The 27,991-nt window shown below is 42.2% G+C and overlaps 1 protein-coding gene across 3 annotated transcripts; it reads right to left on the bottom strand.

Moving 5' to 3' along the window:
• Positions 1-24: 24 nt before the first annotated feature.
• LOC106601680 (nucleus accumbens-associated protein 1) lies at positions 25-24,388 on the bottom strand. Of its 3 annotated transcripts, none has more exons than XM_045715435.2 (8): positions 24,218-24,388; positions 19,116-19,268; positions 18,477-18,734; positions 14,592-15,213; positions 14,248-14,418; positions 4,796-4,901; positions 4,381-4,478; positions 25-4,213 (listed from the first exon to the last, which is right to left on the bottom strand). In XM_045715435.2, exons 2-8 carry the CDS (start codon positions 19,239-19,241, stop codon positions 3,921-3,923), a joined length of 1,674 nt encoding a protein of 557 aa, XP_045571391.1. In that variant the 5' UTR covers positions 19,242-19,268; positions 24,218-24,388; the 3' UTR covers positions 25-3,920. The 3 variants fall into 3 exon arrangements, with proteins under 3 accessions (XP_045571391.1, XP_082828816.1, XP_045571393.1); XM_082972690.1 differs by lacking the exon at positions 24,218-24,388 and adding an exon at positions 23,070-23,732; XM_045715437.2 differs by lacking the exon at positions 24,218-24,388 and adding an exon at positions 23,515-23,731.
• Positions 24,389-27,991: the final 3,603 nt, after the last annotated feature.

Raw genomic sequence — 27,991 nt, 5'->3', positions numbered from 1 at the left:
GAAAAAAAGGAGCAAGGCCACAAATCATTTGTTACAAACCTTTTATTAAGATATTTTTTTTTTAATCCATGTTGACATTTACCTTAATGATTTTTCTTTACAGTAGTTAATGTGCAATTACCTTGAATAATATTGGGTCACAGTTAAGGGGTTTCACAAAGTTATTGGCACTTGGAAAACAATGAGAACAGAATGAGCACTGGCACTACAGGGTCACAGAGGGCAAGGAGCAGGGGCAGAGACATTGGGGATGCTACTGCACTGGTTTCAATAAGCGGTTTGTGGGTATATACCTCATGCTGAGAGTGCACGACTAACAATCCAACTTCTTTAGTGCCTCTATGTATAATATACAGTATATATCTATACATATATTCATATTTATATATGTATATGTGAAAAAAGGTCCTTCGCCAAGCCTATATACCACACTGGACACTGCCTTTCTTTGTCCATCCTCTTGAGGTGTGTGTGTTGGGGGAGGAGGAACATCTACCTGTAGGGATGGAGGATGAATCAGCTTGAACTGTCCTGTCTCACACAAACAAACATTCCTTTCTGTTCCTTTAGTCTTGTGCTTCAGAGCTGAGAGAAGTAATCCTTTCCAAAACAAGCAAAACTGAACTTTGATCACTTAGTAACCAACTCAGTCATTGACTATGGTCTGTGGGGGAAATACTGTCATCTGGTGGTGGCTCCCGGCAGTGCACTGGTCTGCAGTACCACATGTGAACAGCAGGCGGTGAACAAGAGTGGATCTGACAGTGTCCATAATATCATGGGATCTGTTCAGCAGGGGAAAAAAAATCAGACCCTGGTGTACAGGTTCAATAACAGGTGCAAAGTTTAATTCAGACCTCTATAGCTCCACACACCCACTACTACACACCCACCTCCCCAAAATTCATCCCCCCCCAAAAGACAGTACAGTGCCCTAGTCTGCCCCCCGGAAGAACCTCTCATGGAATCCTCATCACAAACAATGAAAAAAATATACAGTTCTCTGTCTAGCTATCGGTGCTCTGTCTAGCTGTCGTACAATTATCTTTCTTTCCTTTTCAGTTTTTTCTTCAGCAAGAAGTTGGTAAATCGTTCACCACCTTCAATTAGTAGCATTTCTTTAAGGTCTTTACAGTACACGTTTCTTTAAAGGAAAAATAAAGCATAAGCAATACAAGAAAAAAAGAGAAAAAAAACGTTAAAAAAAATTAATATTTTTTTCTGTACAACATTCTGATGGACACAGAGTCTGCAGCCATGACACCTCTCTCCCTAAACATGACCCCTCCTCCCTCCCTTCAGTCACACCAACTCAGTAGCACATTAGGCCAGTAATTGAAGACCAAAGCAACCATCATCCTCCTTCTCTGACCTGTAGGCCAAATGCATGCTGGGAGCTCACACACACACCAGTCTCCATGACGTCTCGACAACACGCAAGACCAAGTAAAAAATAACAAAAAAAAAATATAAAAAACGGTCCTCTTTCATCGCTTCCACACTTTTACACAATCACCCTACATAGGAAATCGCTAGACGAGCGTAGAAAGAAAGTCAGCTCAACGGTCCCAATATTTACAACATGAGTCATCCCAGTACATCCCACATCCACAGATCTGAGATGCAGGCTATGTTCCAATACTATCTAAATGCACCCTTCCGTTAGTTCCTTCCCTGAAGTGCTTACATCAAGGAAAGGGAGGAAGGATGCCTCTTAAAAGTATTTGAACAACAACCCTTGGGTTGATTCTCCACACAACCCATCAAAACCCTTTATCAAAAGGTGCAAGAAACATGGGTTCATCCCATATAAAAAGGTGCTTCACCTCTCCTTTAACATATCCACCATTGTCCATTTTGGATTTACCAAGCGTGAGAGAGAGTTAAAAAGCAACCAGGACAGAAATGTCATGCATAGAGTGGACCTGCATCTCTGCCGTATGGATAAAAGTGAATTGTGTCCACTCTATACATCACTTTTCTATCTGAAGGTGTCTCATCTTTTGGATTGCAAAGGTGTATGGAAGATGGTGTAGGTCATCGTTCACAAAGACAAGTGTCCAAGCAGAGGGAGTCTTAAACCAATCCAAAACACTACGAGATGGACACACACACACACACACACACACACACACACACACACACACACACACACACACCGTAAAAGCACACTCACTCGCGCACATCCACCTAAAGCACACTCACACACATCAATCGCACAGGAACAAATATGCTTTTCAGTCACATTCAAGGAATGAACACAAATGCTTGCTCTCGCACATATAGGAGACTGTTTAAAACACACCTACACACTCCACCGGAATGCCAGTCCCCCTGGCCTCACCCCATCTCTCTTTGGGACACGTGTGTGTTACAACTCTGTCTCAAGCTGAACGACCTACCACCTTTTAAACCCCGTTCTACTCCCTCCTTCCCAACATCAACATAAGCAGGACCCACCCCTGCATATCCATGTCGATTAAAAAAGGCACATTCCATTATTCCAAATGTTTTCCAGTCATTGAATCACCACCTCATGATGTGTAATAATGTCAGTAGTCTGCTTCGGAGCACGTCACTAACCACCAGAGGAGGGGTTAGCTAGCTAGCACGATAGTTGCAGCAGTCAACCAGTTGATTCAAGCTGTGCATTTTTACATTTAGCTGTGATTTGAGTAAGCAGTTTAGCTATCATAGTAACGTCGCTAGCTCGCTAGCAAGCATAACATAGTCAGTCATCGTTGTCAACAGCCACATAGGTAGGCATCCTTGACAATTTCCATAGAGAAAAAGGACAATAATAAGATTAGCTATATTGGATTGCCGCAGGTAGAAAGTGCCCAGTTCTGTCTTAAAAACAGATATTTTTCAGTTCAATAGTTCGTCAAAACAAAAAACTCAAAAGGCCCTACTTTAAGACTTTTCTGACCACTTGATCAATACCATATTTTTATGCAAAAATAGCACTTTTATTTCTTTGCTTTTAAATCTTATTTTTTCGGAGCAGGACTTTCTTTGCAAAAACAGCTGTTCAAAATACAATAAAACAACAGAGATTTAAAACCAATCCCTCTCTTTCTCTCTGTACACACCCACGGTTGTATAAATACATATTCAAAAAAATATGACCGTCTTTCCTTGTTCTCCTTGGATTTCTTTACAATTATGGTACAACCTGTAGTCCTCATCTCTGGATCCATCGCATGTTACAAACAGAGAAACCAGCTGTGATCATAAAAGCTACAAGAAGAGAGACAGTACATTAAAACTGAGGACATAATCATTTTGTTCTGGTCACAGAAGGGTGTGGGGTTGGAGGACTGGTGGGGTTGGAGGACAGGTGGAGAAGGGGTCTTTCTATCGCTCCCTCCCTCCCCCTTTTCTCTCATTCTAGAGAGAAACTACAGTCTCTCTCATATCCATAGAGTAGTTATCTTTCTGTCGGTTTATCCTCAAGAGGTTGGGATACAATCGTTCAGACTGACATTGTGCGATGCTGCTGACATCTACATTCAAAACCAGGGGAATGTGTTTTGATATGGAGAGGCAGGAATTTGGTTAAAAAACCTAAAATAATAATAAAATAAAATACTGCATCCCCACAAACCCATCACCCTTTCTCTACCCCCATACTAACATACAGCAGAAACCATATTGGAAGTTACGATTGCTTGGACTCTCGCTTTCAAAATTAAAGCATAACTTCCTGGTTAACATCCTGGTAACAACCCCTGTTTCCCCTAGCAACGTTTCAGAGTCACATGTCGGAGGTGGAGGATCAAAAGGCCAAAGGGTCAGGGGGATGGGCCACACCACCAGAGGAGAAGAAAGAGGGGAGTACAGGGAAATATAGGTATTCATCATCATCATCATCATCATCATCATCATCGTCTTCTAAACACTGTACTCCACCTCCCCATCTAAAACAAAGTGCCTCCGTCGCTGCCCACCCCCTGCAGCGACTCGCCGGATGAGCCGCCTGTCTCGGCGCCCTCCAGGGAGTTGGGTTCATAGCCTGGCTCCGCTCCGAGGGCGTCGGCCTCCATCTTGGCATCAGGGAGGAAGGCGGAGTACGCGTCGCCCTCAGCCATGAGCAGCTTCAGCTTGGGGATCCAGCTCTTGCGGACGACGCGGCGGGCGTTGGTGCACATGTCCGCCGCGATGGCGTTCATCTCACTCTCCTTGAAGCTCGTGGCGAAGTTCTGGCTGTAGACTGATGGAGGGGCGGAAGGAGATAGGGAGGAGAGGAAGGAAGGGAGGGAGGGGAATAGAGAGAGAAAAGAGGAAAAGACCAGAGAATTAGGATTGATGAGCCTAATCATAAATCAGCCGTCCATTTGTACTAACAAAAAGGCACTTGTGTTTAAGTGAAACACTCACATTTGACTGCGTGCAACACTCTGTTGTCCAGGGGCTTGCGGCTGGGGTCGTTAGTGGAGGAGCGGATTCCTGTTCCACAGCTGTTAGCCAGAGTATTCCTGACAGGGAGAGAGTATAATGATACCTTTATAAACATACAGACATCCATCAACTGTTAACACACACACACACACACACACACACACACACACACACACACACACACACACACACACACACACACACACACACACACACACACACACACACCGACACGTCACGTCAGACGTATAAACGCACACACAGAGAGGCAAGCATGCACACACATCAGATTTATAAACACACAGTGGCTGGCAGGCACACAGGCACACACACAAACGTCAGACGCATAAACATACACAGACACGTCAGATGTGAGAGAGAGACACACACTAACCTGTCGAAGAAGGCAGCCAGCAGCCTCCTGAGCAACACCTTGTGTCTGGTCCCTGCACTGACATGACAGTTCATCAGCTGGGCTCGAGATATGAACACACACGTACCTGCAGACACACACATTAGTGAGAATCAACAACAAAAACAAACACACAGAACAGTGTTACCATGGACTACTCCAGACACTACTCCTATTGAGTTTCTACACACACACAAACCTGTATATACCCCCCACACACCCTCCGTAAAACACACACAGATACGTCCTGTTTACACACACAACATCAAAGAACACACTAAAACACACACTGAAACATAGACCCAAACGCACACATCCTGGGACTGACTCTGCATAATAAACAAACAAGCAGCAGGCCAAACAAATGGGAATACTTGACTGTACAGTCGTGGCCAAAGGTTTTAAGAATGACACAAATATACATTTTCACAAAGTCTGCTGCCTCAGTTTGTATGATGGCAATTTGCATATACCTCAGAATGTTATGAAGAGTGATCAGATGAATTGCAATTAATTGCAAAGTCCCTCTTTGCCATGAAAATGAACTGAATCCCCAAAAAACATTTCCACTGCATTTCAACCCCGCCACAAAAGGACCAGCTGACATCATGCCAGTGATTCTCTCGTTAACACAGGTGTAAGTGTTGACGAGGACAAGGCTGGAGATCACTCCGTCATGCTGATTGATTTCTAATAACAGACTGGAAGCTTCAAAAGGAGGGTGGGGCTTGGAATCATTTTCTTCCTCATTCAACCATGGTTACTTGCAAGAAAACACGTGCCGTCATCATTACTTTGCACAAAAAGGGCTTCACAGGCAAGGATATTGCTGCCAGTAAGATTGCACCTAAATCAACCATTTATCGGATCATCAAGAACTTCAAGGAGAGTGGTTCAATTGTTGTGAAGAAGGCTTCGGGGCGCCCAAGAAAGTCCAGCAAGCGCCAGGACCGTCTCCTAAAGTTGATTCAGCTGCGGGATCGGGGCACCACCAGTACAGAGCTTGCTCAGGAATGGCAGCAGGCAGGTGTGAGTGCATCTGCACTAGAGGTCGACCGATTAATCGAAATGGCCGATTAATTAGGGCCGATTTCAAGTTTTCATAACAATCGGAAATCGGTATTTTTGGACACCGATTTTTTTGTTGACCTTTATTTAACTAGGCAAGTCAGTTAACTTCTTGCATCTAGGTGTTCCGCTAGCGGAACCCCGTTCCGCCAGCAGGACCCCTAGCCAATGGGATCGCATGGCGCGAAATACAAAACCACCTAAAATACCACAATTCAATTTTCGCAAACAATCAACTATTTTACACCATTTTAAAGATAAGACTCGTTAATCTAACCACATTGTCCGATTTCAAAAAGGCTTTACAGCGAAAGCAAAACATTAGATTATGTTAGAAGAGTACATAGACCAAAATAACCACACAGCCATTTTCCAAGCAAGCATATGTCAATAAAACCCAAAACACAGCTAAATGAAGCACTAACCTTTGATGATCTTCATCAGATGACACTCCTAGGACATTATGTTATACAATACATGTATGTTTTGTTCAATCATGTTCATATTTATATCCAAAAACAGCTTTTTACATTGGCGCGTGATGTTCAGAAAATGTATTCCCATCGCAAACTTCTGGTGAATTTACAAAAATACTCATCATAAACATTGACAAAATACATAATTATTTTAAGAATTATAGATACAGAACTCCTTTATGCAATCGCTGTGTCAGATTTTAACATAGCTTTTCGGCGAAAGCTCATTTTTCAATATTCTGAGTACATAGATCGCCATCACGGCGAGCTATTCAGACACCCGCCAAGTTCGGGGCAACCTAAACTCAGAATTAGTATTAGAAATATTGTATTACCTTTGCTGATCTTTGTCAGAATGCACTCCCAGGACTGCTGCTTCCACAAGAAATGTTGTTTTTGTTCGAAATAATCCATAGTTATGTCCAAATACCTCCGTTTTGTTTGTGCGTTCAGGTCACTATCCAAAGGGTAAAGCGAGTGCAATTCGAGACGCAAAAAGTCAAAATGTTCCAATACCGTACTTAGAAGCATGTCAAACGCTGTTTAAAATCAATTTTTATGGTATTTTTAACGTACAATTGTGATAATATTCCAACCGGACAATAGTGTATTCATTCAAGGAGAAAAATAAAAAACAGCATGCTCGCGGGAACGCGCATATCCAATCTCTTTGTCCTCAGGCAGACCCACTCAGTAACTGAGCTCCTATACTCTGCCCAGAGACAGGAGAAGGCTCAATCCACTTTCTGAAGGCTTTAGACAGCCAATGGAAGCCTTAGAAAGTGCAACGTAACAGCACAGAAACTGTAGTTTCGAAAGTGACAAGAAAGAACTACATTTCTCAGATCCTACACTTCCTGGTCGACTTTTTCTCAGGTTTTTGCCTGCCATATGAGTTCTGTTATACTCACAGACACCATTCAAACAGTTTTAGAAACTTTAGAGTGTTTTCTATCCAAATCTACTAATAATATGCATATTCTCATTTCTGGGCAAGAGTAGTAACCAGTTTAAAATCGGGTACGTTTTTTCATCCGGCCGTGAAAATACTGCCCCCTATCCATATCAGGTTAAGAACACATTCTTATTTTCAATGACGGCCTAGGAACGGTGGGTTAACTGCCTTGTTCAGGGGCAGAACGACAGATTTTTACCTTGTCAGCTCGGGGATTCAATCTTGCAACCTTACGGTTAACTAGTCCAACGCTCTAACCACCTGCTTTACATTGCACTCCATGAGGAGTCTGCCTGTTACACGAATGCAGTAAGAAGCCAAGGTAAGTTGCTAGCTAGCATTAAACTTATCTTATAAAAAACTATCAATCAATCATAATCACTAATTAACTACACATGGTTGATGATATTACTAGTTTATCTAGCCTGTCCTGCGTTGCATACAATCGCTTAGGTACACGTTGCTCCAACCATAAACATCAATGTCTTTCTTAAAATCAATACACAAGTATATATTTTTAAACCTGCATATTTAGTTAATATTGCCTGCTAACATGAATTTCTTTTAACTAGGTAAAATGTGTCACTTCTCTTGCAAACAGAGTCAGGGTATATGCAGCAGTTTGGGCCACCTGGCTCGTTGCGAACTGTGAAGACTATTTCTTCCTAACAAAGACAGCCGACTTCACCAAACGGGGGATGATTTAACAAAAGCGCATTTGTGAAAAAAGCACAATCGTTGCACAATTGTACCGAACCATAAACATCAATGCCTTTCTTAAAATCAATACACAAGTATATATTTTTAAACCTGCATATTTAGCTAAAAGAAATCCAGGTTAGCAGGCAATATTAACCAGGTGAAATTGTGTCATTTTCCGTTCATTGCACGCAGAGTCAGGGTATATGCAACAGTTTGGGCCGCCTGGCTCATTGCGAACTAATTTGCCAGAATTTTACGTAATTATGACATAACATTGAAGGTTGTGCAATGTAACAGGAATATTTAGACTTAGGGATGCCACCCGTTAGATAAAATATGGAACGGTTCTGTATTTCACTGACAGGAAAAAATGTTTTGTTTTCGAGATGATAGTTTCCGGATTCGACCATATTAATGAACTAAGGCTCGTATTTCTGTGTGTTATTATGTTATAATTAAGTCTATGATTAAGTCTTTGATAGAGCAGTCTGACTGAGCGATGGTAGGCAGCAGCAGGCTCGTAAGCGTTCATTCAAACAGCACTTTTGTGCGTTTGCCAGCAGCCCTTCGCAATGCATTGAGCTGTTTATGACTTCAAGCCTGTCAACTCCCAAGATTAGGCTGGTGTAACCGATGTGAAATGGCTAGCTAGTTAGCCGGGTGCGCGCTAATAGCATTTCAAACGTCACTCGCTCCGAGACTTGGAGTAGTTGTTCCCCTTGCTCTGCATGGGTAACGCTGCTTCGAGGGTGGCTGTTGTCGATGAAGCTATACTGTTACACTGGCAATACTAAAGTGCCTATAAGAACATCCAATAGTCAAAGGTATATGAAATACAAATCATATAGAGAGAAATAGTCCTATAATTCCTATAATAACTACAACCTAAAACTTCTTACCTGGGAATATTGAAGACTCATGTTAAAAGGAACCACCAGCTTTCATATGTTCTCATGTTCTGAGCAAGGAACTTAAACTTTAGCTTTCTTACATGGCACATATTGCACTTTTACTTTCTTCTCCAACACTTTGTTTTTGCATTATTTAAACCAAATTGAACATGTTTCATTATTTATTTGAGGCTAAATTGATTTTATTGATGTATTATATTAAGTTAAAATAAGTGTTCATTCAGTATTGTTGTAATTGTCATTATTACAAAAAATAAATAAAAAAATAAATAAATAAAATCAGCCGATTAATCGGTATCGGCTTTTTTTGGTCCTCCAATAATCGGCATCGGCGTTGAAAAATAATAATCGGTCGACCTCTAATCTGCACGCACAGTGAGGCAAAGACTTTTGGAGGATGGCCTGGTGTCAAGAAGGGCAGCAAAGAAGCCATTTCTCTCCAGGAAAAACATCAGGGACCGACTGATATTCTGCAAAAGGTACAGGGATTGGACTGCTGAGGACTGGGGTAAAGTCATTTTCTCTGATGAATCCCCTTTCCGATTGTTTGGGGCATCCGGAAAAAAGCTTGTCCGGAGAAGACAAGGTGAGTGCTACCATCAGTCCTGTGTCATGCCAACAGTAAAGCATCCTGAGACCATTCATGTGTGGGGTTGCTTCTCAGCCAAGGGAGTGGGCTCACTCACAATTCTGCCTAAGAACACAGCCAAGAATAAAGAATGGTACCAACACATCCTCCGAGAGCAACTTCTCCCAACCATCCAGGAACAGTTTGGTGACGAACAATGCCTTTTCCAGCATGATGGAGCACCTTGGAAAAAGTGATAACTAAGTGGCTCGGGGAACAAAACATCGATATTTTGGGTCCATGGCCAGGAAACTCCCAAGACCTTAATCTCATTGAGTACTTGTGGTCAATCCTCAAGAGGCGGGTGGACAAACAAAAATCCACAAATTCTTACAAACTCCAAGCATTGATTATGCAAGAATGGGCTGCCATCAGTCAGGATGTGGCCCAGAAGTAAATTGACAGCATGCCAGGGCGAAATATTGACTCTGTCATGACGTTGGCCTCTTTTGGTACAGGGAGGACAGTTGACCCCCTCCCTTTTGCACCACCACCCAACCTACCTTCCCCCCAACCCAGGCCCTGTGTGAAAGGGTTGTAAAAACTCTAAAATTCCAGGAGAGTCTCTGGCTACATGGCCCATAGAGAGACACAGGAAATTCTTCCAACTCACAGAATTGGGGAGCCAAGCGACATTTGTGTTCTGGAGAAGGTATGGAAGATTGGTGAAGAATCCAGCTACGAACTGATCCGCTTGGTACAATTTTGTGATACTCAGAAGAGACAATATAGCCATATTACCATAAAACTGTTTATATAATAGCCTCAGCTTGAGACTTGCATCATAATGGTTGTATAGAATGTATTAATAAGGATAAAGCTTTTGTAATACATTGAGATGCTATGTACTGATGTAATGTGATAGAATTGTATTTCTGTAACCAAGTCTAACTCAGTCATAGGCACGCCCCCAGGGACACATACAGGACCAGGCGTCATTTGACAAGCCTGTTCAAGGGTCACTATAAAACCCACCCTGATTTACATTTCTTTAGACCAGGCCTCCACTCCATGGCCAATAGGTTTTACCATCCAATTCCTCTACTGAAAGTGAACTACACCACGTGGTTAACTTTTAGACTATCGAGACCGACAGAATAAGAACAAGTCTTTGACATTAATTATTAGTCTGCAGCTAAGTAAATTATATCATCGAATGCGAAGACCAACGAAACATCCATTCTATGACGACATTAATGAATGTCGCTCTGAAAGATCCATTCTAACCGAGAGAGAGAGAGAACGCGGACAAAACTCCCCAACAGAACAGAACTCTCCAACAAGAATCAGAACGACACACTGAGCGTAAATATATATTGATTGCAATTGTTCCCGAATGAGTGAGCCTTCAATTGTCAATTGTTAATATTAATGAACTCTGTGTACCTTCTCAGCTGACCGTTTATGACCCATTGTCTAACAGACCAGCCATGCCTGTTAGCCATTAGCGCACATTACTATACCAATCCTTTGTGACGATAATTACTGTTTGTATGTTTTCTGTTAATTACTTAGTGTAGTAAATAAATGATTTTAAGACAATTGATGTATGGATGATTTTAGTAAAGACTGGGTTCGTGCAGATACAACAATTTACGACGTTTGGAATGAGACTGAACACGAGGTAAAATACACCATTTAAACCAGAAGATATTCGGCCTATATTATAAAATAGGAAAGTTATATTAGGAAAATTATAACTTTGTAAACTGAATATTCTCCTTGGTGCCCCGATCTCCTAGTTAATTACAATTAAACGATTAATCAGTTTAATCGCGTGATAATAATTACAGGGAGTTAATTGATAAACAAGTCTTCAGTTTAATGGTACCCCAAAGACACGACAACTCTTTGCATCAACTTCATGTAATTGTCAATAAAAGCCTTTGACACTTATGAAATGCTTATAATTATACTTCAGTATTCCATAGTAACATCTGACAAAAATATCTAAAGACACTGAAGCAGCAAACTGTGTGGAAATTAATATTTGTGTCATTCTCAACACTTTTGGCCACAACTGTAGACTGACAGTACACTCCTGGACAAGGTGGCAGTGGAACATAACATAGCCATGTTCCCAGAGAGGCCTTGACTTGGCTAATATTAACCACAGACACATGCCTGATCTCTTACATACAGTCATCTCACAGTAAGGACCACTCTCAGTGTACTGCAGAACCAGGCACCGTCCCATTTCACTAGTCATGTAAGGACCACTCTCAGTGTACTGCAGAACCAGGCACCGTCCCATTTCACTAGTCATGTAAGGACCACTCTCAGTGTACTGCAGAACCAGGCACCGTCCCATTTCACTAGTCATGTAAGGACCACTCTCAGTGTACTGCCGAACCAGGCACCGTCCCATTTCACTAGTCATGTAAGGACCACTCTCAGTGTACTGCCGAACCAGGCACCGTCCCATTTCACTAGTCATGTAAGGACCACTCTCAGTGTACTGCAGAACCAGGCCACGTCCCATTTCACTAGTCATGTAAGGACCACTCTCAGTGTACTGCAGAACCAGGCACCGTCCCATTTCACTAGTCATGTAAGGACCACTCTCAGTGTACTGCAGAACCAGGCACCGTCCCATTTCACTAGTCATGTAAGGACCACTCTCAGTGTAGTGTAGAACCAGGCCACGTCCCATTTCACTAGTCATTAAGGACAACTACTACAGTAGACTATACAGTGTGTGTATAGTATACACTAAAGAGTACCAAACATTAAGAACACCTTCCTAATATGGAGTTGCAACCCCCCTTCTGCCCTCAGAACAGCCTCAAATCATTGGGGCATGGACTCTACAAGGTGTCAAAAGTGTTCCACAGGTATGGAGGCCCATGTTGACTCCAATGCTTCCCACAGTTGAGTCAGGTTGGGTGGATGTCCTTTGGGTGGTGGACCATTCTCGATAGACACGGGAAACTGTTGAGCATGAAAAAGCAAGTAGCGTTGCAGTTCTTGACCCAAACCGGTGCGCCTGGCACCTACTACCATACCCTGTTCAAAGACACTTAACTTCTTTGGGGTAGGGGGCAGTATTTTCACGTCCGGATGAAAAGCGTGCCCAGAGTAAACTGCCTGCTACTCAGGCCCAGAAGCTAGGATATGCATATTATTAGTAGATTTGGATAGAAAACACTCTGAAGTTTCTAAAACTGTTTGAATGATGTCTGAGTATAACAGAACTCATATGGCAGGCAAAAACCTAACCAGGAAGTGGGAAATCTGAGGTTTGTAGTTTTTCAAGTGATTGCCTATCCAATTTACATTTACATTTTAGTCATTTAGCAGACGCTCTTATCCAGAGCGACTTACAGTAGTGAATGCATACATTTCCTAAAAAAAAATCTGTGCTGGCCCCGCGTGGGAATCAAACCCACAACCCTGGCGTTGCAAACACCATGCTCTACCAACTGAGCTACAGGGATGGCTGTGTCTGTGTTTGCACTTCCTAAGGCTTCCACTAGATGGCAACAGTCGTTAGAACGTTGCTTCTACTGTGAATGGGGAGAGAATAAGAGCTGTTTCAACCAGGTGTCTGGAAAAATGCCATGAGCTCAGTCACGAGAGCGAGCTGAGGTCCTTTTGATTTCTAAAGACAAAGGAAATGTCCGGTTGGAATATTATTGAAGATTTATGATAAAAACATCCTAAAGATTGATTCTATACATCGTTTGACATGTTTCTACAAAATGTAATGCAACTTTTTTTACTTTTCGTCTGGACTTAGTGCATGCGCCTTTTGCATTTGGAATAGTGAACTGAACGCGCGAACAAAAAAAGAGGTATTTGGACATAAATATGGACTTTATCGAAACAAAACAAACATTTATTGTGGAACTGGGATTCCTGGGAGTGTATTCCAATGAAGATCATCAAAGGTAAGTGAATATTTATCATGCCATTTCTGACTTTTGTTGACCCCACAACATGGCGGATATCTGTATGGCTTGTTTTGGTGGCTGAGCGCTGTACTCAGATTATCGCATGGTGTGCTTTCACCGTAAATCTTTTTTGAAATCTGACACATCTTTGGATATAAATATGAACTTTATCAAACAAAACATACATGTATTGTGTAACGTGATGTCCTATGAGTGCCATCTGATGAAGATCATGAAAGGTTACTGATTAATTTTATCTCTATTTCTGCTTTTTGTGACTCCTCACTTTGGCTGGAAAATGGCTGTATGTTTTTTTGTGACTAGGCGCTGACCTAACATAATCATATGGTATGCTTTCGCCGTAAAGCCTTTTTGAAATCAAGACACTGTGGCTGGATTAACAAGAAGTTTATCTTTAAAATGGTGTCCCGTGTGGCTCAGTTGGTAGAGCATGGTGTTTGCAACGCCAGGGTTGTGGGTTCGATTCCCACGGGGGACCAGTACGGAGAAAAAAGATGTATGAAATGTATGCATTCACTACTGTAAGTCACTCTGGATAAGAGCGTCTGCTAAATGACTAAAATGTAAATGTAAAAAATGTGTATAATACTTGTATGTTTGAGGAATTTTAATTATGAGATTTTTGTTGTTTTGAATTTGGCGCCCTGCAATTTCACATACCCCAGAGAGGTTAAATATTTTGTCTTGCCCATTCACGCTCTGAATGGCACACACAATCTATGTCTCAAGGATTAAGAATACTTGTTTAACACACACACGTAAGAACACACACACACTGACCTGAGACAAGCTCTAGTTTCTCTGCGGGGTCCCCCTCCTCATATAGTTTGGGGTGGCAGCGGTTGCCTATCTGTGTGATGAGCTCAGCGGGGAGAGACGACAGGTCCTGGCGACCGCGCATACGACCCCGGGTCTCTGAGTGGTCCGGCAGGGCCTCCACACGCTCACCAGCTACCAGAGGGAGAAAGACACGTGTTAGATCTGTCTGGTCTGACCTTTACACACACACACACACACACACACACACACACACCACACACACACACACACACACACACACACACACACACACACACACACACACACACACACACACACACACACACACACAGAGAGCGAGGTACCTGCGGCGCCCACGTTGAGCATGCTGTACATGGTGTACATGTTACAGATCTGCCTGTACTGCTCCTCCGTCTGCTCCTCCGTCACCTCCTCCTCTTCCTCCTCGTCATGGTAACTGATAGGAGAGTCACTGGTGTAGGCGCTCATCGTGCCCGGGCTGGCGCCCTCCGATGCCATGTTGCCCATTGAGACCACACTCCCGTTGGACCCGCTGCCGTGACCCCCGACCCCTGATCCTATCCCCGCCCCGCTGGCGCCCATCCCCATGGCCAGTGTCAGCGCCCCCGAGCTCTGGATGGCACTCCCTCGCACAGACTCCTGAGAAAAGCGGGCGGCCTTCCTGGACCCGCCTCCGCATGAGCCCCCTCCGCCCCCGTCTCGGCTGCTGCCGCCCTCCCACAAGCGCTTGGCCACAGGGGTGCACACCACCGAGTAGGGCGAGGCTTCTGATTGGTTGCCCTGCTGCTCTGTCTTCACCCGTGACACAAGGGGGAGGGGGGTAAGGCAGGAGGCGGGGCGACTGCCAGTCCCCGCGGCAACGGTTTGAGTGACGGGGCTCTGGGGTTCGGAGGGCGGAGCCTCCTCGGCCTGCAGGTCCTGGGAGTCACAGCTGGGCGAGGAAACCTGGAGGAGGAATATGGAGAGAATACATTTATCAATAGTTTATTATGGAAATATAAATACACTGTATATCCTGTTGGGGCTCGGGGGCAGTATTGAGACATTTTGAAAAAAATATGTGCCCAATTTTAACTGCCTCCTACACCAACTCAGAAGCTAGGATATGCATATTATTAACACATTCGGATAGAAAACACTCTGAATTTTCTAAAACAGTTTGAATGGTGTCTGTAAGTATAACAAAACTCATATTGCAGGCAAAAACCTGTGAAAAATAGATCCAAAAAAATGTGAATTTTGTGACTGTACTATTTAGTGTCATTGTTTTATAGATACCATAGTGAGAAAGGATTCATTTCGCAACACCTACGGCTTCCACTAGATGTCAACGATCTTTATAAAGTTGTTTGAAGCGTCTATGATAAACAGAGAGCAAATTAGAATCCAAGGAAGTTGACATGTCATCACTTCATTTTTTTGCGCCTGCGCATAAATCTGAGAAACGTGAGTTTGTCATCATTTTTTATCTAGACATAGGATAGGTTGTGTGAAAATATTACTGATGTTTAACGTTAAAAATGGACCAAAAGATTAATGCTAAACAACATTTGACATGTTTGAACGAACATAAATAGATTATTTACTAGGTTTTTTTAGCTTTTCGGCGTGATTTTACCAGCCCCCCACCACGTTTTGTGGGAGCATAATGAACGCTAAGTACTTGGTGTTATTTGGACATAAATTATGAACTTTGTCAAAAGAAACCACATTTGTTCCGGACCTGGAATGCCTTCCGGACCTGGGATCCTGCCTTCTGATGGAGATAATCAAAGGTAAGGGGGTATTTACAATGTTATTATCGATTTTAGATGATGCTAACTGTATAGCATAGCCTGTTGTTCTTAGCATAGCACCCCGTTTATTGCAAAATGTGATTTCCCAGTAAAGTTATTTTGAGATCTGGCCATTCGGTAGCAATTACAAGATGATAATATATTATTCTTTGAATGACAATATTATAATTTACCAATGTTTTCGAATAGTAATTTTGTTATGTTCACCGGAAGCATTTCAGAGAAGAAAAAAATCTGAATTTCACGCTACTGTAAAATGCTGTTTTTGGATATAAATATGAACTTGATGGAACAAAAAATGCATGTATTGTATAACATAATGTCCTAGGAGTGTCATCTGATGGAGATTGACAAAAGTTAGTGCATAATTCAAGCTGGTTTCTGCTTTTGGTGACGCCTGACCTTGAATTGAAAATGGATGTTTGTACTTTTGTGGCTATGTACTGTCCTAACATAATCTAACTTTATGCTTTTGCCGTAAAGCCTCTTTGAAAATCGAACAATGTGGTTAGATTAAGGAGATGTTTATCATTTAAATTGTGTAAAATAGTTGATTGTTTGAGAAATTGAAATTATTAGATTTTTGATGTTTTGAATTTCCAGCCTTGTTAGCAATCCCGGCTCGGGGTTCATTGCTAACCTGTAGCCCCAACAGGTTGCAAATACTTGCAATGATTGTGATAAGTGGTTGTTTACACATCTCAGTTGAGTGTACTGTCGCTCTGGAAAAACCTGGTAGAGTTCTGATAAACATGTTGAAATGTATCAGGGTTTCTGAACATGTGGTGCCAGACATTTTACCAGAAACATTTTAATTTACCGGACATTTGAGAAATTTACCAGACACATATGCATTTGGTGCATAGCGTGATTAGGGAGTCCACCCACGTTGCTCAGAATGACAGCAATCACATTTAGAATATGGTCATTCACATTAACAGAAAGTCGAGGATGCAACGACGTGCGGTCCTTCTGATGTGCACTTCGAACACATTTACTTTTCTTCAGACAACAAGATGAGTAACCAACAGCAAAATCACTAACCTATGTCAACCTACTATAGTAGAAAAGTTTAGGCTACCTATTCTATTGGTCAGCTGGTTGAGAATAAATAGCCTATTTCAAACAGACTCTGGGCCAGTTGTGTGCCGATAGAGCCCAAATTCATCAGTAGGCCTAAGCTACATTAAAAAAAAAAAACGTTAAAACGCAATGAGTCTTATGCAACAGATCAGAACGTTTAGCTTAAAATGTCGATAAAATATTATTTCTTCACATTATGAGCACAGCAATGTGGACAAGGCAGTAGGCTCTGCACGAATGTCCGTTCCATTATGCAATTAGCAGGAAAACACCATTGTCAAAAGGGCACTACACATGCGAGCGGTTTCATGTAAAAGATGAAAATATCCATTATAAATTTAGAGCGAGAGGAGATCTAACAGGCTACTTTGAAGCAACGTAAGACATGCCTCAATATGTATTAAAACTTTCAGGTTTCAAACAATTAAGTATATGTTTTCAAAATGCATACTGCCTCCAGCTCATTGCAAAGTGGTGGGCGACGCACTGATGAAGCCTGCCTTCTGTTGCCGTTTGATGCTGCGTTCAAAGCAACTGGGAAATCTCTGACTTCTGACTTCAGTGCGTTCAAGACAACTGGGGAAAAAACAAGCTCTGACTGGGGAAAAAAAAGTTGTGAACAATCATCCAACTCGGAATTCCAACTCAGGAAATCAGGCCTCTTTAGAGCTCCGACGTAATAATTTGACCTCGTATTTTAAGATACGGTACATACAAATATACTGTACACACGTACCAATTTACTTCCACTAAATTATGCAGATTGCCCAATAGATCGATAAGCATGACCAGTCAAATGTATTTCCATTGACCGGTATTTCCATCAATAAATAGGCTAAAAAGCATTATTTCGCAATGGGATTTTCTCTTCTCCCTAGCAGTTGGCCGACATGTTATTTATCTGCATTTTTTTATATACGGACAAAAGCAAGCTATTACAGGCCAACAGAAACCCTGGTATGTATGTGTGTATCATTCTAAGACCTCTGAATAAAGAGCACAGCATAACGACACAACCTCTGTGATGCAGGACAAGCCTCCCCTTTGAAGGAGGCCTCCTATCCACCTCAACCTTAAAAGAAAACTCCACCCAAAAACAATATTTTGGTCAAATGTTTTGCAGCTGGTATCACATGATGCAAAATGCATCATAAAGTCTGTATTTTGAAAGATATATATCTTGAAAACTTGATTCCTGACATGCAAAACATTTTGGGACTATATCAACAATAGACTAATGAAACAAATACCAAAATATTGTTTTGGGGTGGAGTTTTCCTTTAAGCATGCTTGGGTTGTTAAAAAGGCTATATAAAACCCATGTATTACCTTGAGGAAGAACTCTGTGCCCTTCTCCATGATCTGCTGGATCTGCAGGAAGCCTGCGGTGTACATGAGGAGGAACTGGTCTCCCACTGTCATGCTGAGGCGGCCTGTGTAGCAGAAGGCCAGGATCTGCTGGAAGCTCTGGGGCTGGACAGCCGGGGGGAGCTCCACCACTGTGGGGGTCTTGGAGCCGCTGCCTCCCCCAGTGCTGAACAGGTCCCGGAAGTAAGAACTGCTGGCCGCAAGCACGGCACGGTGAGCCTGGAGGAGAGGGAGGGAGGAGTAAGAAGATACTATAGAGTTATGAGTTAAATAAGGAATGTTTCTTTTGTTTGAATGATACATTTATTTTAAAACTGTGTGGTTGATCTTTTGGGAGGTGCAAAATGTCATGATTCTGATAATTGAGGGCGGCTTTGCTTCAGTGATTAGATTTTCTCTGTTCTTTTTCTAACGTCAAAGAATGTTGACCAATAATGGCAAGTCATGAAGGGCAACGGGATAATAAACTCATAAAAATCAAGCCGTTACCGCCGGGATAGACTGATAGATAAATAATTGGTCTTGCACATCAGAACACTTTAAAAAATTAAATGTACATTATAGTACACAATCTACGCAATTCACACAGTAATATCCCACCTTGAAGGCGTGTCCCTTGACGACCACGGAGACATCGCAGTAGAGCCCCTGGAGACGCTGCTCGTTCAGACACTCCAAGACGTTGTTGCCAAAGTTAGGAATCGCCATCTGAAGGGTCTGGGCCATGGTGCGCTACGCACACCACCACAGGGTCTGGAGGGAGAAAGATATCAGCAACATATTTTAAAAGAGCCAATTAAATCAGTTACCAATATTCTGCATGAGGCTGACCCGTTTGTCCCCAACCTAATGAAGCAACAAACAGTAATGCCCTCTACTTAACCTATATCATGGATTCCAACACCATTGGTAACTACACTGAACAAAAATATAAATGTAACATGTAAAGTGTTGGTCCCATGTTTCATAAGCTGAAATAAAAAAATCCCAGGAATGTTCCATACTTACAAAAAGCTTATTTCTCTCAAATGTTGTGCATAATTTTTGTATGTCTCTTTTAGTGAGCATTTCTCCTTTGCCAAGATAATCCATTCACATTGACAGGTGTGGCATATCAAGAAGCTGATTAAACAGCATGACCAATACACAGTTGCACCTTGTGCTGGGGACAATAAAAGGCCATTTAAAATGTGCAGTTTTGTCACACAACACAATGCCACAGATGTCTCAAGTTTGGAGGGAGTGGGCAATTGGCATGTTGAATGCAGGAATGTCCACCAGAGCTGTTGCCAGATAATTGAATGTTCATTTCTCTACCATAAGTGGTCTCCAACGTCGTTTCAGAGAATTTAGCAGTACGTCCAACCAGCCTTACAACCGCAGACCACGTGTAACCACGCCAGCCCAGGACCTCCACATCTGGCTTCTTCACCTGCGGGATTGTCTGAGACCAGCCACCGGGACAGCTGATGAAACTGAGTATTTCTGTGTGTAATAAAGCCATTTTGTGGGGAAAAACTGATTGGCTGGGCCTGGCTCCCCAGTGGGTGGGCCAATGCCCTCCAAGGCCCACCCATGGTTGCACACCTGCCCAGTCATGTGAAATCCATAGATTAGGGCCTAATTTATTTATTTCAATTGACTGATTTCCTTATATAAACTGTAACTCAGTAAAATCTTTGAAATTGTTGAGGTCATATTTTTGTTCACTATAACAAGTAACATGGTACTAGTGGTGCATGTTACAATCAATCAATGAGAAACCACTAAGGAGGAGGGCCTAATTATCAAGTAATTTAACTATTATTACCATCTCATTTCTAAGTACACCAGGTAAATAGAGGGCTGTAAAATAAAGCCCAACCATAGCAGCCATCATAGAGAGAGGAAATCCTATCAGCGCAACTCTGACCTTAACACTAGCGGACAGCACCCTCCAATGGACGAAACATGTTTAGTGATGATATCCATTTGGAAGCAACTGAAGTGAACCTAACGCTTTCATTTGTCATTCAGACAAAGTAAACCATTTTACAGTGTGTTTTGAGCAGAAAGGAGACCCTTAAAATACTATTTGAAAAAGCCTACTTATCCATATGTAGCAAATGTCAATGCCCATACACACACATCTTATTCTGAAAAGTGAAATCATATCACTTCTATCTGCTATTTATATAGGCCTAAAACCAATTCAGAGATGTTATTTGATTGTAAAATGTGTGTTTACATCTGTGTAAATGTCCTACTGCTACAGTACTACAATGTGGGGTTGTTTGAATTGCCCATAACAAATTCTCTCAAACATACAACAACCTAAACCTGCAGCCCTCTAATATTTGATAGGCCTATGCTCAAAAGTTCACAGAAATGAAAGGTCTGTCATTCCTCTCGACAACATCATATAGAATGGCGTGTGTGGATGAAGAGGAGACAAAGACAGTGGACTATTAAGATGCACCCTTAAAAGGTTCAGTGCAAGCGCCTCCTCTCCCACTATCTCTGAAGCTCAGCACAGACATCCACCTCAGCTAAACCCATAACAACCATAAACAGCAGACATCCACCTCAGCTGACCCCATAACAACCATAAACAGCACAGACATCCACCTCAGCTGACCCCATAACAACCATAAACAGCACAGACATCCACCTCAGCTGACCCCATAACAACCATAAACAGCACAGACATCCACCTCAGCTGACCCCATAACAACCATAAACAGCACAGACATCCACCTCAGCTGACCCCATAACAACCATAAACAGCACAGACATCCACCTCAGCTGACCCCATAACAACCATAAACAGCACAGACAACAGAGAAGCAGTACCTTCACATCAACGTTTTAGCTATCAGCTTGTAAGCACTGTCACATATAGCGGTTCCAATGCATGGTGCTGGCTACACCAGCATTGTTGGGGATTTGATTCCTGCACGGGCAGCGGGCCACCCATACTGAATGTGTCACTGTCAACTAGTCACTTTTCATAAAAGCATCTGATTCGCTAACTGATGCTATAGGCTATTATTGCATCCATTACACAAGCATGTTCTAACATGCATCTATGCACCTACACACGCAGTCACCCACTTATAGACTACACACACACACAAAAGCTGCCATTGACGAGGGGGATACTATGTGGCAGCATTAACAGACAGACAGTTAGAATCTTCTCACCTAGTGAAACACAAGATTCACAAGAAGTCTGACTAACATATTAAAGGTGAAGTAAGCAGCCCAACATATAAGCCTTGTTTTGGGATCCAGCCAGCTACACTGGTAAAAGAAACACTGTATTTGTCTCCATCCTTCTCTCTCATGCCCTCTCGCAAAAACACAGATGCGCACTCACACACACCAACACAAACAAACACACACACATTCACACACACACACTAAACAATACTGCCTGTTTACAGTTTGGCAGGACACACACACAGAATAGAATAAAGCCTGGGTGTGTTTGCACTGAGAGAGCGACCAAGGAGGGTAGGAGAGGGGCCTGAACAAGGGCTGTGCCCAGCAAAGGGGTCATGTCAGGCGCAGCAGCCAGGTTAGAGGGCAGAGGAGGAGAAGTTCAGGTAACCCACTGCCTCACATCTCATACTGGGCAGTGGAGTCAGTCACAAAACTAGGTCACACAGTGTCAACATAAGAGCCAGTCTTTTCACAGGAGCCTCAAGAATGTTTTGCCAGCATTTAAAATGCAGCCACAGCTTATGTGATGTTGTGATGGACCAAGGACCAACATATTTGTGATCTCATAAAAAGTAAAAATATTTTCCAGTTAATCCACACTCCTAGACTATAGGTCTGTGAAAACACCAACTGCTAAATTCATTTAGATTGTCTTAGAGATTATTAGAGAGGGTTGCATGGGTGGTGGCCAGCAGCATACCACCCTGCATCCCACTGTTGGCTTGCCTCTGAGGCTAAGCAAGGTCCTGGTCAGTCCCTGGATGGTCGAAGGAGATCCCAATGCCCCAGGGCAGTGATTGGGGACATTGCCCTGTGTAGTGTGACATTTTTCAGACGGGACATTAAGCAGGTGTCCTGACTCTCTGTGGTCACTGAAGATCCCATGGCACTTATTGTAAGAGTATGGGTGTTATGTTAACCCCGGTGTCCTGGATACATTTACAAACTGGTCCTAATCATCACCAGCTTTCAATTGGTACATTCATCCCCCCTCCTCTCCCCTTTAACAATATCCAGGTCGTTGCTTTAAATTAAGAATGTGTTCAGTAAATTTACCTGGTCAAATAAGGGTAAAAAAAATAAGGTGCTGGCACAACTATTTTATAGGCATTTCCTGGTTTCAAACCCCATGTCTACTGTAAGGATATAGCTTACCTGCTATAAATGTTGCCTACACACAATGCAACTATCAATTCAATGTTTACTTTTTTTCTTGAAGGGCTACTGACCATCATTGAAATACATTGTTCATCGTTTCAATGAATTAGAGTAGCATGCAAATGGATATAGGCATGCTTAAATAAATACCATTCATTAAATACCAATTAAATTAAACAGTTCAAAGCAAACCTCTTAATTGATAGCTAGCTGTTACTAGCTACAAATTGTATCTCCCGTGAGTTGCGTTTTGACCAGGATGCAAGATCAAACCGCGGCGATAGCTGTCTGTGTACGGAGGTGACCGCCGCGCCGTGTGCCAGTCTGCCCGCTCGGAGTGCTCCACTGGCACGGGCCGGGGGGCGACAGAGAATGGCAGTGAATGCAGTAACACGCGATCCAGGAGCGCCACGGCGTTTGCCAGCTGTCAAAAAAGTATACGGATATAATAACGAACTTTAATCAGTTTGAAAAGGCCCACATCTTTCGTTTTTAGTCCCGTCTTTCATTGCAATATACGCATCCCATCCGAAGGCCTGTGAATCGGGTGCCTGTCAGGACTAGCTAAGCTAGCTAAACTAGCAAGCTAACATAGCACTGCTAAAATATTTTGGGTTCGCCCCAGCGCACCATTCACCTCATGCACTCAGACAACTGCACAGTATCCGCTGCTTCCGCGATTAACCACGAATTAAAAACAACCGATTGTCACAAACAGTATCGATAAGGTTGACAGTTGTCCCACGGTGTCAGCTATCGATTCCAAATCGTATTTATTTAAATATTTTTGGGATGGGGAAATGACTCCCACTGCTATACTCCATTTTACCGACATCAACAGGTCATCTCAGGACACGCAGCAGCTGAGGGCGAGCCAGACGGAACCAGTGCGGCACAGAACAGGGGGGTTCCAAGTCCGTAGACAATACATCTATTTAACCACTTCTCACCAATGTGATAGATGGCCAAAATATGTCTGAAACTTACAATTATTTAATAGTTTAGCTCACGTAAATTCTTACAATTGACGGTACATAAAAATATTTGATCGTGTACTGTAAAAAGTGTTTGATCATATGCCTAGGAGAAAGTAGCCACAAAGGCATGTGGGGCTCGGAAGCCGCAAGCCGGTGAGGTGTTTAAAGTTTGTGATGGTGCCATCCTCTTACCAACCCATCCCCCATCGCACACCTTTCCCAAAACAATAGTTTACCCCCACGCAACATTCCGAACCCATCTGATATCTGCCCCAAACCGCGGTGCCAACTAGGGACACCAGTCTAGCCCCGGCGTCATCGTACGACCCCAACAGACATCCTAATTCTCTAGCAGATACTCACCCCCTAGCTGGGAAACTGATGCAAAGCGTTTCAATGGAGGATTCGATAGCCCTCTCCCCGCACTCTCTTGCTACAGACAGCCATTCGTTGTGAGCAATGGCGAGACGCCGATCGCAGAGCTATCGAGGGCGGAACAGTGTCCCAGGGGATTGCGGAGCTCCGAGTCACCGATCGCGCAGAACAGAAAGACAAGCATGACGAGCTCATCATTCAATCGCATGATCGTCTCAAGCGCAGCCTCAATTTGGGGAGACCTATCCCACGGCGTGATGTGTTTGCGCATTGGCACAGCAGCGTGCAGAAACCGCCTCTCCCCCTTCTCCCTGTGCTGTGTGTGAGATGGAGATGGGAAAGTAAACTGTGTGTGTGTGTGTGCGTGCGCGTGTGTCTAGACTACATTCATTTAGGTGAACCCAGTGCGTGCAAAGAATAAATAATCATGCCTGCAAATAACGGGGAATCAAATGAAAACATATTTTGCTTAGAGAGAGATGGAGCCCTGTGTTCTACCATTGCATGGCTGAGTTGGACCTGCTTTATAGCCTATGTAGGCTATTTCATGGGGAATATATATTTTTGGCAGTCAATCATATTAAGGCTACCTACACTTTAAAAAGTCACTGGCTAACTCATTCATGAAAATGAGTAGTGGCTACTCAAACATCTCCAACTGTCAGTAGAACTCAAATCATAAAAGTGGTACCGGGGCGGAAATCCCGGGGGGACACGACCCCCCCATCCTGGGAAAAATATAATACGCAATGAAAGCAATTGTGCTGATTATAGACACTTAATAACGCGTTTTTAAGTTTCAAAAGATTGCGACCCCCCCGCCCTTTGCCTCACAATGGTTTGATCCACTGCCAGTTCCTTAGCTTGCTAAGTAACTGCCGTGAGGTTCATCCAGTCAATCGCGCACACACACACTAGCTGAATATGCAGAGCTAGCACGCAAATATTAACTATTAAGCTAGCTAGTACCTATTCCATTTATGTGGCGTCGTCAAAGATGGAATCAGCATGCAGATGATGTAAGTTAGTGCTTCAAAGTCCCTGTGATAAGGTTAGCGATAAACTGAAGTCCAAACTGAACAGAACTACACTCTCTTCTACCATTGTCTTAAATATATTTAATGGTCTCGTTGCAAAAGCTAAATTGTCGCAAGGGAACTTTTATTTATTTATTTTATTTCACCTTTATTTAACCCGGGTAGCAAAGATTATAGCAAACACCACTGAAACTGAATTGGTGCTCGCTAGCTTTGCAAATTCAGCTATTGTTGGAAGCCAGCCAATATGAAACAAACTATTAAAATTACAAAAGGTTGCAGCATATGTTGTGTAAATGGTGAACTCGTACAGCTGTCAACTCTTGTCATTTTAATCCGTTTCACATTTGCTAGCTACCTTTTAGATCGAAGCCCATATAGAATGATTGAAGATGATAGAAGCCCATCTCCTACTGTAAATAACCTACACACTGTGTGTGTAGCCAGCCAGGTAGAAAAATGGCAGAAAAATAAAAGACGGACATCAGAGTATTTTTCAATACACCAAAACGCATAGTAAGAACCCTAGTAGCCTAACATCTCAAAGACTAGTTGATAAAATGTTCATAAGAAAGAAATGAAATTCTAATGGAAATGTTTCACAATGATGTCATTAGGCAGAGCAGGCAACAGATGGCACACAGACAGCAGAGTTGGGGACAGATATGCAGGGACAGACTGGCAGAGACAGGGAGTCTCAGGTAAGTTTGTTGAGTCTTTGTTTGGCAACATTATGAAAGGTTCTCAATTTTTTTTACTTGTAAAATAGGAACATAATTGGAAAATGCCATGGATACCCCCACTCTCAACTTAAACTGGTGACTGAACTAAGATTTGTTAAAGGCAATGGTATTGCTGTTGTGATTAGTTGTGTAGTTTTGGGTACCGGTAGTTAGGAGTACGGCAAACACCTTATTTCTTTGGTTCCTCAATATACATTTACCATATTACAATGTAGGCTATGTGTTACAGCACTACTTTTGGTGTCCCCCTCAGGAATTGCTCTTGAGAAAATTTCATGTAATTGTCTCCTCCAAAGTGGATATCAGATTTTCGCCCCTGAGTGGTACTAAATCATGTCAATAAGATTTCATATAATTTCATGTTTTTGAGTACTGTTAACAAATATTAAGTTACTGAGTAAAAAACTGTATTTATTTGTGTTCGGCTAATGTAACGTTAATGATTATTTAATATTTTAAAGTCAATCGAACATTTATGAAATAAATGAATCTTAATTGATTCTATTTTGTTTAGCATCTTTACTTAAATGATAAGAGGTCGTCTGCCCTCTTTTAAGGTCCTAACTACTGAATAGTGTCTATTCCAGATGCGTAGGAGTCAACATAAGAATACTGTCGAAAAAATGTATAAATGTGTTTACTTAAAATAACAAAGTAGTAGTCAGACACGTTGATATTTTAGTAAAAAACACTTGATTTATCTGTGTTGTGCTGATATAGAATTATTACGTTTTTGCAAGTTGTGTTTTTTGTTGTTGAATTTAGGATACTTTTACACAATGTTGTATGCATGTTTGAAGAAAGAAAATAATAGTAATGAAGGTAAATAATTCAGTAGAAGGGACCCTACATGTTTATGTTCAGTACAGCAAATAATGTTCAAGTAACTTCAATCGTTATATTTCAGAATATGTAATACAATTTAGTGTTAAAAAGTTAATAGAACACAAAACAGTTAAGTATTTAGAACTTAAAAAGATAACAATATGGTTGGTGATGTCACTTTATTACTTTAAGTCTTGAACACTGTAATACTTTGGGTTACTCGAATGGTTCTAGGCAATGGGTTTCCTCAAAGAAATGTAGTTAGCTGAACTAATTACTTTTTACAGTGTGGGACATATGCTTCAGCCTATACCAGCATTTCCCAAACTTGGTCCTCGGGACTACAAGGGGTGCACGTTTTGGTTTTTGCTGTAACACTACACAGCTGATGCAAATGATCAAAGCTCGATGATTAGTTGATTATTGGAATCAGTTGTGTAGTGCTAGGGCAAAAACCAAAACATGCACCCCTTGTAGTCCCGAGGACCAAGTTTGGGAAACCCTGGCCTATACTGTTACCTGTCATCTCCCCCAACATGATCAATAGAGAACTACAGACCTTATACAATGTAAATGCTTTTACTAATATGGAAGCAATCAGTATGAAGGGTATAATGTAAAAAATGATTCACAGCACCAGATATATCTCAGAGTGAGTTTGCCTCCATTTTCGAATGTAGGCCTATGTATTTTCAGGTCTGTATTAACATACAGCTCCAAAACGCATTTATATATGCATTCATACATGTTTGTATGTCTGCACACACACACATATGGGGCAAAAAAGTATTTAGTCAGCCACCAATTGTGCAAGTTCTCCCACTTAAAAAGATGAGAGAGGCCTGTAATTTTCATCATAGGTACACGTCAACTATGACAGACAAAATTAGAAAAAAAATCCAGAAAATCACATTGTAGGATTTTTAATGAATTTATTTGCAAATTATGGTGGAAAATAAGTATTTGGTCACCTACAAACAAGCAAGATTTCTGGCTCTCACAGACCTGTAACTTCTTCTTTAAGAGGCTCCTCTGTCCTCCACTCGTTACTTGTATTAATGGCACCTGTTTGAACTTGTTATCAGTATAAAAGACACCTGTCCACAACCTCAAACAGTCACACTCCAAACTCCACTATGGCCAAGACCAAAGAGCTG

The sequence above is a fragment of the Salmo salar genome, chromosome 03 (assembly GCF_965601325.2).
Source record: "Salmo salar chromosome 03, fSalSal1, whole genome shotgun sequence".
In the NCBI taxonomy this organism is placed as follows: Eukaryota; Metazoa; Chordata; class Actinopteri; order Salmoniformes; family Salmonidae; genus Salmo; species Salmo salar.
Note: the sequence above shows the minus strand (reverse complement) of the source record. Positions and strands in the feature narration are given on the sequence as shown.

What these genes read in the sequence shown, in the direction of transcription:
- LOC106601680 (XM_045715435.2), bottom strand. Translation starts at nt 19,241, where the DNA reads ATGGCCCAGACCCTTCAGATGGCGATTCCTAACTTTGGCAACAACGTC. An exon ending in TCAAGGGACACGCCTTCAAG is followed by an intron (nt 18,735 to 19,115) that starts GTGGGATATTAC and finishes CCTCTCCTCCAG; the next exon opens with GCTCACCGTGCCGTGCTTGC. An exon ending in CTGGCTGCCTTCTTCGACAG is followed by an intron (nt 4,479 to 4,795) that starts GTTAGTGTGTGT and finishes TCTCCCTGTCAG; the next exon opens with GAATACTCTGGCTAACAGCT.